Genomic DNA, 16,793 nt, shown 5'->3' with positions numbered 1-16,793 from the left:
CAATCTGTTGGCCCTCCTGTGGCCTTTTATCATATTGCCACTTCATCTTTGATGTATTTTTTTAGGCAAAATTGTATTGATTGCAGTTCTAAACTTTGTTATAAAATGAGAATCTTTAATATTGTTTAGGAGCCAGATTGTTTCTTTATTGGCTTCATTTAACAGTTTTTGAGAGGAGTTCCAACATGAACCTCAAATATGCTTTCAAGTTTTGCAATGCTGATATAAAGACTTTGATTTTTTTTTTTTCATTTTATTCTTTGGCCAAGATTACAAATGTTTCATTTTCTTTAGTTTTCACTTCTTTCCCAGTATCCTTCTTTTTCTTCCATATGTTATCCATATTTCTATAATTAGTTTGTATCTTCAGGTAAGTAATAGGAGGAGGAAGGTGTGCTGGTTATGTTCACCACCTTGAGTTATTTGTAAAAATAAACTTGGGATATAAATAAATAAATTTAAATCTGTTTCGTTGTGGGGTCCTTGGTGCTCTCTGAGCTTACCTGCTTTCTTTTAGACATTTCATTACACAACGAGGTAACATTGCCAGTGGTGTAGTTTTAATGTTTTAGCTGCTGCTATTCCTTTGGAATATTTATTGGGTTGTTATTGCCTTTTGGAACAAATATTTTATCCATTCAACTTCATTTTTAGCTATAAGTTATTATGGTTAACATCATCTCACTGCCTACCTTTCTCAGCTATTATCTCTCCAGTTTTCAAATTAATAGATATATACCAAAAGCTGGTCTTAACTATTCTTCATGCTACAATCACGGTCTGAGAACAGGCTGGTATGAATTGTAAATATAAATTGTTTCCAACTTTATCTCAAATATGCTACCTGTTACATTCCTCTTTCTCCATCATAATAGAATATAGAACATAGAATCACAGGGCTGGAAATTATAGCCATTAATTAAGGTAACATAATTTACATGTATGAACTTTTTATTACTTGCAGCTCACTAGTCCTGTTGATAAATTATCTTTAGCTTGTAGATCTGGACTGATTTAATTTTTCTTTTTTGGTTATACAGTATGTTTCATAAAAAAAGTTTAGCTTGGTATTAACTATTCTTATAATATTTGCTTATTTTTGTTTCAGGAATGTCATTTGCCTTTATATGGAGATTGGAAATTTAGGCCTTTTGGAGAACATCTTACCATTATAAATATAACTAAGGAAGATGAAGGAATTTATATATGCAGAGCTAAACATATATATATGGGAAAAGAATATAATATTTCACGGGCCATCAAACTAATTACTTTTGGTATGTATTTTTCATCTTGTAGTTATTGGCATATCACAGAATAGAATTTATTTTATAAAATAAATTGATTTTTAAAAAATCTATGGAAACTGCAACCTAAATTTGCAATATAGCCTTGTTACATTATTTCCTCTGTCTGAGATACTATAGTGGTGGGATTCAAACAATTTAACAACCAGTTCTCTGTCCTGATGACCAGTTGGGTAAGTGTGGCTGGGTGGTCATGTGATTGGGTGGGCGTGGCAAATTTGACATCATTCATGTTGAGGGGCAATTCGCCTTGCCCGGCTTCTGATGACCATGAGGATGTTGCAACAGTCATAAGTGTGAAAAATGATCATAAGCCACTTTTTTTCAGTGCCATTGTAACTGAATGGCCACTAAATGAACTGGTGTAAGTCGAGGATTATCTGTACAAAAATACAAAAAGCTTCTTTGCTTGCAAAAAGCTACCCTAAATACCAATCATTAGATTAGAAATGGGATAATACACACTGAAGATCAATGATAGCCACAGCCACCATGGAAACCTAAACCATTCTGTCTGAATACCTTCCTTTTCATCAGCAATACCTGCAACCTGGAGTTACAAATCAGGCAGGGTGCTAGAGCACCTTGAGGATTTAAGATAGTTAAAATGCAATGATAACTATCAGCAGCCAACTCTTGCTCATAAGGTGAAGCCTTTTAGGAAAGACGTCATTTAAGCTCTCCAGAAAGTGGGTGGGCACACTTGGGCTACAAAATGCTGAGCTAAAGAGACAAATTAACAAAGTATATAGGGACCCAGGTTCAAGTGTCTGCCCTCCCACGCTTGTGAATCTCAACAAAATTAGTACATGCTCCCGATATCTAAAGAAACTTCATACCTGGTGCCATGTTACTAAGCCTTATTATCATGAGAGAAAACTAAAACAGATTGAAGGATCCACACCCCTACCTCCCTTTTAAAAAATCTTACTATCAGTGAGCAATCATGTGCCTTGGCCACGCTGAAGCAATGAAAGAGACTCCTGTCCCAAAGGTGCTTTTTCAAGAGGCAATGGACTTTCTGGAAAACCAAGGAAGCCAGCATCTAGGATTAATTACATTTGTTAAACAAGATTAAAAAACCCAACTCATTGCTGGCCTTCGAGAGACAAACTAATTAAAATCAAATAACAAAATACACAAAACAAGCCTGTAAATTATAAAATGCTGTAGAACAAACTGTATAAAAATCCATGCAGTCATCAAACCAATGAATATTTCTTCCAACACTCTTGAAAAAAGCACCTTTGGGACAACCATGACCTGGATGACTGGAAAATCCCCATACGCAAGAGACTCCTGTGCTCAGTGAACTGACAAATCACCCTTTCACACTCAGGAGAAGCAATCCTTAGATCCATTTGCACCACTTAAAAATAGCAGCTGGTCTCATTCATCTCACAAGATATCCTAAGGAAATCATCCAAAGGACTCAGGGCGGCGTACAACATTAAAAAAACCCACATATTACAAAAGTTAAAAAGGAAATTAAATAAAGTATCCAAAAGCAAACCCAATTAATATTAACAATACAATTTTAAAAATTAGATTAAAATTAACAATTAAATTAATCATTTATTTTATTCTGTTCAGGCCAGGCCGGCTTGCTGGAAAAGCCAACTTTTTAGGGCGCGTTGGAAGGACCGGAGGTCAGGGATTATATGAAGCTCCGGGGGCAGCTCATTCCAGAGGGAAGGTGCTCCCACAGAGAAGGCTCTCCACCTGGGGATCGCTAGCCGACACTGTCTGGCTGACGGCACCCTGAGGAGGCCAATTCTGTGGGATCGCACTGGGTGGTGGGAAGCTACTGGTGGCAGTAGGTGGTCTCGCATGTACCCTGGGCCTAAGCCATGGAGCGCTTTAAAGGTCATGAATCGCACCTGGAAAACAACTGGCAACCAGTGCAGGCCACCTAAAAGGAGTGTAACATGGGAGCACCTAGGTACCCCCATGATAACCTGTGCAGCTGCATTCTGGACCAGCTGAAGCCTCCGGGTGCTCTTCAAGGGCAGCCCCATGTAGAGTGCATTGCAGTGGTCCAGGTGAGAAAGGACGAGGGCATGAGTGACTGTGCACAGAGCATTCCGATCCAGAAAGGGGCGCAACTGACGTACCAGGCGAACCTGGTAAAAGGCCCCCCTGGTCACGGCTGTCAGATGTTTTTCTAAACTAAGCTGCGTATCCAGGAGGACTCCCAGATTGCGGGCCCTCTCTGAGGGGGCTAAAAATTTTCCCCCTATCATCAAAGATGGAACAAGATGCACAAATTGGGAAGAAGGAAACCACAGCCACTCAGTCTTGGAGGGATTGAGCTTGAGCCTGTTCCTTCCCATCCAGATCCACACAGCCTCCAGGCATCGGGACATCACGTCGAGGGCATTGTTTGGGTGGCTTGGAGTAGAGATGAAAAGTTGGGTATCATCAGCATATTGATGATACCGTACCCCAAAACCACGGATGATCTCGCCCAGTGGTTTCATATATATGTTGAACAGAATTAGCCCCATAAAGTGAAAAAAAAAAGGCTGTTGCAAGGAGAGTTCTTTCAACAACCAGTTCGCCAAACTGCTGGGAAAGTTCATTTCTAAAAATTAAAATAGCATTGCAATAGATTTTATAGTTACTTATTTTCAGTATTTTTTATTGTTTTAGGAATATCAAAGAAAAATATTCCAGATATAATTTATCCAAATAACAACTCAATTGAAGTAAAACCAGGTAAGTAATTACTTCATTTGAAAAAGAAACCTTTTTTTAATAATCTTAGGCAAACTCTAAAGTTATGATTATTCACCCACTATAATTATTTGTGAATTGTAGGTTCCAGATTTGACCTGGTATGTAATGTCTCAGCAGATCCTCTGGATAAAGAAGTAATTGTAACCTGGATGTTCAATAATGAGGTGTTAGATGCAGATGAGAAGGATAAGTATGTACAACATGTCGTTTTTCCAGGGGCTTCCGAATTATTACATTTTCACTCTGTGCTGTGGGGTTAGATATTTACATAAATATGAAACAAGCCTCACTGTGAAATAAATTCATTTATCTGCAATAGCTTGTTGATTTAGTAATAGTGCGCCAATCTACAATTACTAATAGGAATTCGTAAAATGTACTTCTTAATGCTTTCCAGACATTTTATAGTAAAGTGGAGCTACCTATCTTGAGGGTCTTGGCATTTTTTCCACCAAACAAGAAGTTTTTGTATTTTTAAACTCTGTATCTGGCATGTTCCTTCAATTGAAATCTGAATATGTTCTGTGAATTTCCAGTATTTATCATGTTATTTAGTTTTAGGCAATAGGTGCACTGTTGTCACATGAGTAGATAGTATTAAACAGATATATTTAATAAAAATATTTCACGTTTCTTGTATTACATTATCCTGATATTCTTATGCCACAGTAAATCTTGATAACTAGGTGCTGTATGTAAGTGAAACAAAAACTGAGGCTTTGCTTACTGGGCAAATGACAAGATCTAAATTTCTATTATGAATACTTATAACTTAATTTAAATGTGTTCAAATTAAGATGCTGAGCATGACCCAATTTATATAAATCAATATAATTATCATTAATTCTTTTCTTCTTTTCTTTTTCCATTTATATTTTATTTTGGTGTTGTAAGGGTTGTTTCTGGAAAACGAATAATAGACGTAAAGTTAAATATTTCCAAAATGAAAGACAGAGATTATGGGAAATATCTGTGTGAAGTATGGTCTAAACATGAGATGCAAGTAGCATATGTAGTGCTAAACTATCCAGGTAACTTTATGTATACGTCTATATAGTTATGTATATCTTTTACCTATCTAATATAGAGAAAAGGTGCTTTGCTTGTTTATAAAGACAAACATCCATGAGAATTTTGCTAGTTTTTATGTATTCTGTTATGAAACACATTTTTTTCCTTTTTGAGGAGGCTGGAATTCTGAAGTTTCACATAATATTAGATCATGTTCTGGGATGGGCGCTGTAGACTTTTACTTATTCTAATCTAGAAACAGTCATTAACCCCAAATGGTAAAAGGGAGTTGCAAACGATAGCCACATAACCACTTAAAGTAATGAATTATAAGTTATTACATTATTACTACGGAATTGTATATAATTAAAAAAACATTGTTTGGAAAAATATTGCTGAGATATTTTCATCTTGTAAAGCTCTGCTTAGTCCCATAGTCTAATGGGGAGAAAATGTCACTATCTCAAAAAGAGAGAGGGGGGGGAGAGAGAGGGGGGGAGAGAGAGAGGAGGAGGAGGAGGAGGAGGAGGAGGAGGAGGAGGAGGAAGAAGAAGAAGAAGAAGAAAAGAAGAAGAAGAAGAAGAAGAAGAAGAAGAAGAAGAAGAAGAAGAAGAAGAAGAAGAAGAAGAAGAAGAAGAAGAAGAAAGTGTTGACACTTGTTCTATCTAGAAATACTTGGGGTAGATTAGGAAAGCTAGGTAAATCAGAGTTGGATAATATGGCTAGAGGTTTTTGCTAGTGCTTTCCACCAGTGACATTCTGTTGGCTTTCTCGGTGGACCTTCTCTTCTGTAAGAACATAATGCCCATGAAAATGCCCAGAGGACAGATTAAATGAAGAAGTTGGCTGCGTATGCCTTTTTGAACCACTGCTCCACCCCTGGAAAGCTTTTTGGAGTTTGATGATATCAGGGTTTCCTTCCTATAGAAAGCAATTGATACAACTGCTAATACAAATATTTTTATTTATTAAAAATAAACTGAAAGCTTTATTTTTCTATTGACTTTGAAGTGGTATTATGCTTTTGTCATTTTATTTTTGTATCATTTATAAATCTTTTTGAGACTGAATGACACATTATTTACTAGAATAAATAAACTTCAAAGTTATGATGAAAAGTAATGCCAAGCATCATCAGCTTAATCATCTTCTCTTTGGCAATAAAAGGTGTTAACTTGGATAATTTTCAGACATTAGAAGCCCCTTTTCAAATGAATGAAATATTTTATGAGAATTTGCTTAGAAAAACGGAAGTAAAATAGAAATTGTATAAATCTTATGGCACTTAGTAAGAATGTTCTCTCTTCAATTCTCTTCACTTCTCCTCCCCTCCCCTTCTGTTTTCCCTTTTTTTTGCCAATACAGCTCCAAACGTTCAGATTTATGTGATTGGAGGATTGATTTCACCATTGTTTATTATAGTAGCATCACTGCTTATTTACAAATTTTTCAAAGTTGACATTATCCTTTGGTACCGGGATTCTTGCCAACATCTCAGCAAAGGAAGTAAGTTTGGCTTCAGTGATTTGATGCCCTCTGATAAAGAATAAAGATTTTGATGCTTTCTAAACAGTTTGCAACTTTTCTTTGACTGTTAATCTTACTATTTCTGCTCCAAGAGACGATTACAATGTATTGTTAATACAAAGAACATACTTTAGTGTTTTGGAATTGCATCAAAGGTGGGTTGCTCCCGGTTCTGCCCGGATCAGGCAAACTGGTAGTAGCGGCGATGGGAGGCTCCTGGACACATTTGGAACTTCAAACTTCCAGAAGGAAAAGATGAAGAAAAGAACCAAGGAAGTCCAGTTGCCTTTTGGAAAAGCATTTTGGGTTAAATTCTTGAGATAAACTACCATACTTTTGAGAATAGTCAGTCAGACAGTAGGGTGAATATTACTATTTTGACTTATTCTATGAGTTGCAGACAAATACAATAGTTACTGAGAGAGAGAGAAGCCTTTTTGTCATATAAAAAGCCTGTGTTTTTGAATGAATGATAAATTTGTGAACAATGAACCCAATCTCACAAGATTTTTTATTACATATTTCTTATTAAACACACACACACACACACACACACACACACACACACACATATGTGAGTGTGTATACATACGTACATACATACATACATACATACATACATAATCTCAAAATTATTCTTCCAAATATTAGTTTGTTTAAAAAAAGGAACTTTTTTTTCCATTTGTAGTAAAGCTATAGCGTTTTGGTGTAAAATATTTGGGGAAATTAGTAACATCAATAAATAGTGGATTAAAATGTTAGGCCTGCTGCATTTATTTACAGGAATTGAACTTAAAAACAAAGGATTTATCTGTTTCATTCGTAATTCAATAAAAGCAGTGGGGAAAAAGAAACCAAAGTGAATGACAAAACTGAAATTCTTTGATTGTTTTATCTACTGATTTTGTTTCCAAGTAGAATTTTTGAGTTGTAATTTTGAACTTACAAATATTTCTGTGCTTCAAATGACACTAAGTGACATTAGTATTATGTCAGATATGAAAGAAATGGAAAAATGATTTGAATAGTAATACTTTGCTTAAGATGTAGTCTGAAAAATTAGATGCTGTATTGAATTTTCACTAGTGTCTTGGCTTTCCTGTAAAGAAATTTAGCTCTTAACATACATACATGCATACAGCTTTGCTACCTGTATTAGCTTTCTACCACCCCCGTAGACTAACCCAAGATAGTGTTAATACTAGATTATTCAGGAAGCTTTAGTAAGTGTCAAATTTTGAAACGCTGCAGGCCTGATATTTTAATTCTGCTGTTCTAATTGCTAGGTCTTAACCCAAGTCCAACCTAAATTAACTTCCCAAATATATTCAATCATTGATCTAATATTAATCTTCATAAGTTAGATGTTAAGTCATAAAAATGACTGGGAATATTTGGTTAATAAGCTTACATTGTGGCATTTTTTTCACACCATAACATTTAACCTGAAGTTAAATAAGTGCCATCTGTTTAATTAGTGATATTAAAGTATTGTTTGATCTATGCTGATGTCTTTTTATGTCTTAGCTGGATGTATTATTGCCTTAACTAATAATTCAGGGACATGAAATGTTAATTTCTATAATAAATTATTCCTATAAATGTTCTAGTTAACACAGAGTTGGTTTTTCCCCTTTCCTTCTAGTTTCAGATGAAAAAGTCTATGATGCATATGTATTATATCCTCACAATGTATCAGGCTATGTATATTTGACAGAAACCTTTGTCTTCAAATTATTACCTGAAATCCTAGAAAAACAGTGTGGCTACAAGCTCTTTATTCTTGGAAGGGATGATGTGCCAGGGCAAGGTATGTATCTTTAATATATGCACTTAGAATTATTAAACTGTTCCTTAAAAGGCAACTCTTAGGTAAATATTTGAAATGTTGATCTAGTGATAAAGCTTATAGCATTCCTGAGTGAGGATTAACACATGCACTACTTTAAGAACAAATACAATTGTGTCCCTTGAAGAATATATGGATAAGGATAAAAGGATTCCTGTTATCACAGCTAGAACTTCATATACATTCAAGGATTAGGGCATAATTATTGGTGGAAAATGACTTCTGTGGAAATTGATAGATCCCCAAGATTGTATTTGACAGAATAGAATTGACTTTAGTGAGACTACCCAGGTCAGTGCAACTTACAAGCTACATTAGGACTTATAGTCTTCCTGTCTTTGAATTAAAAATACTTGGACAATAAGAAGTTAAATTGTTGCACAAAGAATTTCAGCTGTAAAAGTTCAAACTGATACAATTACCTTCAGTAAGGCTGGTATGCTGAATGAGCTCCTACAGATATAATTTAAAATGAAAAAAATATTTAACTTCCAAAATATCTTAGGAGGATGTACAAGATTTGAGCAGCTAGATACAATGGTAAAATATCGAATTTATAAGTGAGTCCCCTACCATGAACATACATGTATTTGCGGCATATCAGGGACTGATGATATATTGTATAGCCTAGAGAGAGATCATTATGCTGAACCAAGGCAAAAAGCTGATTGGAACCCATATCTTAGAACAGCATGTTTTATGTGCAGTTAGAATATAAATGTTACCCATAAACTGGCCTCCTTATTGAATAAAATAATGCAATTCAGAGAAGTATGTATTATACAGATATGAGTGAGGTAAATTGTAAAGATGATGATATGACTTCATGTTATCACATTACAAAAAATGTGACAAACTTTAACAAAATAATATGACCTTACAGCTAATTAATAAGGTGTTGTGTATTATATTGTGTAGCATTCATGACATCACCTGGTAAGGCTGGAACAGAAACTATCTCAAACTCTGAAATTCCAGTGGCATCCCATATATTGTCCTTAGATGGAACAGGAGACTAAGCTAGAACAGATGTGTTTGTTTAAAAGTTGATGGAAAGTTTAAGATATTGTCTTTTCCTGGATGAGGGTGGAATTGTCTTATTAGTTTCCAGACCTCACTCTTGGTATTTCATTGTATCTCATCTTCTAAGGATAATTCTGAATAATCTCTCCCTTGGCTTTTTTCTCCTTATGACTTCACTGTTTGGATTCATGTATGCCTTGAGCATTTATCTGATTAAAAAAGTATTTTGTTCTTAGTACTTCCCTTCTGGAATTCACTTCCTTAGGAATGTCGCTTTCCTTTTATTTACTATTAGCCCCAAGATACAGACCAGACGAAGAAAACAATTTCATATTAAGACTATAAACTTTTATTCAAATTGGCTATAGTAAACAGAAGCTTACAAGTCTCCTTGTGGTTTACCCTCCCCCTCCTATATTACTATGAATTTGGGATATTTCTGTTTGAGATGTTTCAAGTTCCTCCTTCATGGCTTGGATTAAGCAATATTTTCCTTCTTACTACTGTGTTGTTCATTTGCTTCTCTTCACCAAGATCATCACTTCTTTATTCTCCACATTTGTATTTTCCCTTTTGGATTTTCAGTTCTTTATATCCCTTGAATCTAGTGCTGTTTCCGTATCCTGCTGTCATTCTTCTCTTTCTTTTATTGTACTTATTTTTCAATGGCAATATGAGAATCATTTCCCAACAATAAAATGTTTAAAAGTCTATATCTGTTGACTCATTCAAAAATCCTTGCAATATTATTTGGTTGGAATTCTATGAAAATTTGCCAATATAGTTTATCCAGGTGTCTCCCTGATCTCTTCCCTCAAAGTCCTAATTTGGATTTTGTTTTTCTATCACTATATCTTCACCCTGCTTCAGTTCTTACTGCAACTTGCTATGTATAAACTTATTTAACAAACAAAATGGTTAATATTGGAAGTGCTCAATGTATTTTATAGCCATATTGTCACCACCAGAACTGATTCATCTTGCATTCATGAAAGGTAGGGTTTGCCCTCATTGAAGCTAGATTATGAGTTTGCTCTCCATAAGTAATGTGGAAGAAGCACCAATGCATAATCAGGACTGTAACATTTCTATTAAAATCCAATGAAATATGCAGGAAAGTTAGCAGCTTATGAGTAATGTTTGTTAATCTTGTATTTATCTGCAGTGGTGATTTCCTAGGTAGATTTTCTTTGGACAGAATGACAATTTGCATATACAATCATTTTCAAAACTTTAATTAATCTTGGTTGATTCATACTGGCTAAGCAACCTCCCTATCTTCAATCTCTTGAGAAATTTGCCTAATGCTAGTTAGGAAGGCCTAAAGTTGAAAGAGGAATATTGATTATGAGGCCAACATTGCATTATTTAGAACTTTATATAGTAAAAGACAAAGTGATAAATGATGTGCAAGAGGGTAAAAGAATTAAGGAAACACACTGCTCTGGCTGTGTACCTTTCTTTTCCACACTATTGTTTAATTGTTTAAACATGTCTACCTAGAGAAATGTCTCCTAATGTCTCTTGGTAGTTTTGAAAAAGTGTCATTAAAATGACTACCTTTTTTCCTTTTGCCTTGTCTTTGTATTTGGGTTCTTTGTATGTTCTATCTGCTATGATATTTTGGCCAGAAAAGAAGAGAGGTATGATGCATAATAATAATAATAATAATAATAATAATAATAATAATAATAATAATAATAATAATAATAATAATAATAATAATAACAACAACAACAACAACAACAACAACAAATGATAAAATCACCATCAGTCAAATGCAAAAAGCCGCACTGCTTGGATCTGCACGCCTATTACGAAAATACATTACGATGTCCTAGGCCCCTGGGTGGGGCCCGACTAGTAATCAATGCCAAATCCAGCGAAACAACTGGCCGCTGTGATACAATTCATTATTATTATTATTATTATTATTATTATTATTATTATTATTATTATTATTATTATTATTATTATTATTGAGTACTCATTTGTCTGTGTAACTAGTCTAGACAGTAGGGGAAATGAAGTTTTTTTCAGAAGTAGGCAATTGCAAACCATTTCCCTGTTTTTACTAAGAAAACTAGGGAGAGGTTTCCATGAAGTCATTAGGAATTGAGATTATTCAATTCAATTCAGTTCAGTTATTTAGATTCAAGAAACACTATTCATAATGTCTAAAATTAAGCAACGTTTATAAAAATGTATGCCTTACCTGGCCCATATTGATTCAGGTTTTTTTTTAATTCACAGCTGTCATTACTATTGTGGATAAAATGATCAAGCTAAGCAGAAGAGTGATCATTATTTTAATGCCAGATCTATATTGTGGTGGTATGCAGAGTTTGTTGTCTGAACAGGAACTTGCAATCTACAGTGCTCTTATCCAGGAGGAAACCAAAGTTATACTTATTCAGCTAGACAAAATAAAAGATTTCAATAGTATGCCAGAATCCCTCAGATATCTTAAGCAAAAGCATGGCATACTCACATGGAGGGGAACTTTTACAGAAACCACTGAAATGGCAACTACAAGGTTTTGGAAGAATGTGAGATATCAGATGCCAGCCAGCCCAAGCTCACTTTCCCAAGACTTGCATTTTTTGCCAATAACTTTTCACTTGTCTCAGATATCAGACGGATGATGTCAAAGCAACACTTGCAGTGTTTACTTGAAATCTATTCCAGTGGATCCTTATAGATGCACAAACACGTGCACCTGCTAGTGACTGTTCCAAGTCTGGGATCAACAGAAACACAATTCAGAACTGTACTTTCTGAAAGGGTATTCACCCATAGACTGTGAGGTGCATGAGCTACTTGGGCAAGTGGCAAAATAATGTGAATGCTGCACAAGGAAGAAGTCAAAATTATTTTTGCATACTATTATTTTACATGCAAAATAAGTGAGTATATAAGGAGCTATTCTATAAGAAAACTTTATATGAAAAAGAGTTTAAATCTAAACCCTAAGGGTTTGAACAAAATGGTAAATACTGATCTAGCACTGATGTTTATTATAACTATCAGCAAGGATTTAATTCTTGAATTTCAAGCCTTTTAAGGGTGAACTCTAGTCCTTCCTTTAACTGGTATCGTTCCTAGAATTTCCATTGAAAAACAGCCTGTATGGCTTTAAGTTGATAAGATGGGCATATTTCTGTCCTTTGAACAACAGTGTCTATACAATACACCTTTGCTTGTACTGCCTTAATTAAATGGAAGATTCAGGATAGTTGTGAAAAATATGTTGGCATGTACTTACTCTCTGTATAGAGTTACTATATATTCCAAATACACTACATATGGAATCTGGTACAATCCATATACTATGGGTGTTACTATAGTATCTCCAAAGGAGAAAAATAGAAATGACATATTTAAATAAATCGTGACCCGTCAAAAGCGCGGAGGACAAAATCGCGCTCGACGAAAGCGCGCATGTGATGTCATCACAGTGCGACGAAAAAAATTAAAAATTGAAATAAAATTAAAATTAAAGCAAGCCGATTCACATAAAGGTAAGGGTTAGGTTAAGGGTTAGCGTTAGGTTTTTCGTTACGTTAACGGTTAGGTTTAGGGTTAGATTTAGGGTTAGGTTAAGGGTTAGGTTTAGGGTTAGGTTTAGGTTTGGGGGGGTTAGGGGAAGGTTTTAGCTTTATTTTTACATTTTTCGATCACAGCGCGATGTTTTCGTCGCGCTGTGATGACATCAAATGCGCGCTTTCGTCGAGCGCGATTTTGTCCTCTGCGATTTTGTGGTGGAACCAAATAAATTGCTTTACCAGGAAGCAAGGGTAAAACGTGGTTTTTAATTTTAGTTTGACTTTTTAATTTTTTTAACTTTTGTTATTAAATGAATTATTTTGAATTGAGTGATTTGTCACTAGTCCAGGAACAATTGTTATATTTCAAATCACTAAATATATGCAATGCAAGCATTTCACCTTATTTTCAGAAATTGTATTTTGTAGTATGGGAGCCCAGATTTAATAATTTGATTATATAGCTAATTTTTGTATAATTAGGGTACAATTGTACAAATTATTCCTGTACTTGTCATGTCCAATTTTCAGACACTGCCTGGATAAGTTCCTGAAGTTTTCTTGCAAAATTTTTGATGTGGGTTATCATTGCCTCAGGTTGAGAGAGTGTCTGGCCCAAGATTTGCTTGATTGGCTTTGTGCTTAAGATGAGACTAGAACTCACAATCTCCTGATTTCTAGCCTGATGTCTTAACAAATATACGACACTGGCTCGCATACTATTTTTAATAATAAAAATGATAAAGGGGGTCAAAACATGGTTCTGAGGCCTTGTGTAACCCATTCAGCCATGGGGTTGATTGGTGCAATGGGAGCCCTTGCCTTTGTCAACTGCTGTACAACAGGGTTTAATTATTCTTGCCTGCTTATTTTTTAAAATTTGTAACTTTAACATTTCAATATTTATATACTGTTTTATATTTTGATATGTTATTGTACATTGCTCAGAATCTCTCCTTGCGAGAGATAAGTAGTTCAGAAATGTGAAATATAAATATAAACAAACAAATAAATAAATCTTATAAACCACAAAATAAAGCTATTTGTATGAAATCTTTGTGTCTTTGTTATGTAATGTGCTGCAACACTCACCTGAGTTCTGAGAAAGGCACCTGAAGAATGAAATTAAATGGGAAAGATTAAAAAAATTAAAACCACTGTATCAAAGGCTTTAGAAAACCTGAATGGGAAAATACTGACATGAAATGTTCAATAATAATATTTTATGTATCCATCTGAAAAGACCAACAAAATTTTGGACATAACAGACCAGTCAGCTGCAGCCTTTGTCATGATTAATGCTCATCACAATACCTTATTTAAATAAAAGCTACTGCATGCTTTATGTGAACTTGATTCAGAAAATTCTTCGGTTATAAAGAATGTGGGGGAGATAGGACAGTTTTTCCAGTGATATTGTTAAAGCTGTGGAATTGTCTTAGAAAATGAGTAGAAGTGATCTGATATAATCATTTTCAGCCATTTGTATCTTAACCCTCATACATAACTTTGTCCAAAACCCTGAGTCCCTAACACTTAGAGCATTTAGACTTACATGCTTCACATGCTTTACAGCCCTCTCTAGCGGGTGGTTAGAATGCAGTATTGCAGGCTAACTCTGCTGACTGCCAGCAGTTCAATCCTGACCGGCTCAAGGTTAACACAGCTTTCCATCCTTCTGAGGTCGGTAAAATGAGGACCCAGATTGTTGGGGGCAATATGCTAACTCTGTAAACCATTTAAAGAGGGCTGTAAAGCACTGTGAAGTGGTTTATAAGTCTAAGTGCTATATCACAATATTTGGGCAACTGTTTATAATGATTTTACCTTAAGGAGAGAAGATCAGAAAAATGTAAAAAGAAAAAAGCAACTGAAACAAATCAACCTTTACTGAAGAATAATCAGGAACTATAAAATTCACAGGAATTATGCTGTGGACATTCTAGCAGCCTCTAGCTAATCCTGGCAGATCTCCAAAAGTTAAGCAGGCTCAACTTGGAAATCTTAAAAACATTTTGGAAAAAGGCAGAAACTGCCCGCATTTATGTAGCTGCCAATAAAATTGAATAGTTAATAGTTTAATAAAAGTTAAGATTAATTATTCAAATCAAATTGATTGCAAATGTAATTGAAAGCAGAGACAATGTACACAGTGCATTTGGAAAATTAATTTTTGTAAAACAGCTTGTGACACTTGGAAGATTCAGCCATCCTAAACATCAAGGTAGCTTGGTGAAAACAGTCAGGCCAATGCTTAAAAGGATCTTTGATTACTTTGTACTATTTTGTACTAAGCATCAGAGGTGATATTCATCTGGTTCTGACAGGTTCTGCAGAACCAATAGCAGAAATTTTGAGTAGTTCAGAGAACTGGCAAATAGGCTGCCCCCCCCACCCCAATTGCCTCCCAGCTGATCTTCTTTTGTTGCCCTGAACAAGAGCTGGAAAGCAGATTAGTGGGTGGGAAGGGAATGGGGATTTTGCAGTAACCTTCCCCTGCCACGCCCACAAAGCCCCACCCACAAAGCCACGCCCACAGAACTGGTAGTAAAATGTTTTGAATCCCACCACTGCTAAGCATATTTCCCATCAGTCAGCAAGCACTTGAGATACTATATCTACAATAACAGTGAATCTGTCTATAGAGCCCAGGAAGGTATTTTGGAATCTTGAGAGCATCACAATATGCTCTCAAAAGCATGGTGTTAATTTTTCTCATTAGTTTTTAGGCAATACCTAGCCTTCTGCTCTAGAACTGACTGCATCCTCTACTTCATCAGGACACACAAGCTTGGACCCAAAGCAACAGAATGGAAGCCATCTGGACATAATGTTGGAAAAATCGATTCAGTGGCTCCAACAGGGCTCCAGAAATTCCTCAGCAGCCTTGCAGAGGGCTTCATTTTCCAGAAGGCCGAAGCACAAACAAGTGGATCGCTCTCCCGGATCTGACAGCGCAAAGGGGGAAGAAGAGGATCCAATTGAAAGGGAAGGAAGAAAACAGTTCGCAAGCCTGGACAGTTCAGTCAAGCAGGGGATCCAATAGGAACGTTCAGAGTGCAGCATGATTGTGAACTTCTGGCTAGGCTCCATTTTCTTTATCAAGGAGGTGCGGAATAGCTAGCATGGAACGAAGCAGCTTACAATATTTCGGAATTACTATACGCGATTTTTAAGCGAAATAGTCCGATAACGGTCCTGCGATGTTATCGACGGAGGGACTTTCCTCTAAATTCCGCCTGGGGTTCAGTGAAATTTTACCCTCTTTCCCCCTTTTTTGCGCGCATTGGCGTACTGGGCGCCAACTGACAGTCTTGCCCTGGTTCGCGAGGAAGGCGAGGCTTCCGAGCGGAGTCGATTTGTTTGTTCCCGCCAATGCCGTGACTGGCGGGCCTCCTTTCGTTGCCGCTTCTGCAACCGTGCTCTTGGCCGGGCGGAGGCGGAGAAAAGCCCCTGGAAAGAGAAGCCGCGGAAGCTCTTCGACTTTGGAGTGTCCGAGGTTGCAACAGCAATTGCTATATGCGCACTATGACACAATTTCCTACCGAAGAAGTCGGTGCACCAGAAAAACTTCCTCCGCAACATTAGGTTCTCACGACAATCCTCCCACCCATCCCAAATATTGAGCCAAACGACCTGTTGCTTTCTTACTGCTATTTCTAGGTGCTCTCAAGTGTCCCGGTCCCGGCATTGAAAGCGAGGCTGAGATTCCACTTCATTCCTGCCTTTCACTCCGGCCCGGCCCACTTTCCAGTCCTCCTGGAGTTGGACTGGAGTTAACAGCTTCCAGAG

At 36.2% G+C, this 16,793-nt stretch overlaps 1 protein-coding gene across 2 annotated transcripts in view; it reads left to right on the top strand.

Moving 5' to 3' along the window:
* The window catches only part of IL1R1 (interleukin 1 receptor type 1), a 43,365-nt gene extending 30,525 nt beyond the window's left edge, over nt 1-12,840 (top strand). The window contains exons 6-12 of one of the 2 annotated variants that reach the window (XM_087726958.1): nt 1,109-1,277; nt 3,960-4,025; nt 4,128-4,236; nt 4,941-5,077; nt 6,423-6,563; nt 8,230-8,394; nt 11,710-12,840. In XM_087726958.1, coding sequence (XP_087583084.1) covers nt 1,109-1,277; nt 3,960-4,025; nt 4,128-4,236; nt 4,941-5,077; nt 6,423-6,563; nt 8,230-8,394; nt 11,710-12,101 — 1,179 coding nt within the window. In that variant the 3' untranslated portion in view covers nt 12,102-12,840. The remainder of the gene's footprint in view (nt 1-1,108; nt 1,278-3,959; nt 4,026-4,127; nt 4,237-4,940; nt 5,078-6,422; nt 6,564-8,229; nt 8,395-11,709) is intronic. The other variant, XM_087726957.1, reaches the window with a different exon arrangement.
* The last annotated feature ends 3,953 nt before the right edge of the window (nt 12,841-16,793 follow it).

The sequence above is a fragment of the Thamnophis sirtalis genome, unplaced genomic scaffold (genome assembly GCF_051295495.1).
Source record: "Thamnophis sirtalis isolate CommonGarterSnake01/CBP01778 unplaced genomic scaffold, rThaSir2_p1.2 scaffold_12, whole genome shotgun sequence".
In the NCBI taxonomy this organism is placed as follows: Eukaryota; Metazoa; Chordata; class Lepidosauria; order Squamata; family Natricidae; genus Thamnophis; species Thamnophis sirtalis.
Note: the sequence above shows the minus strand (reverse complement) of the source record. Positions and strands in the feature narration are given on the sequence as shown.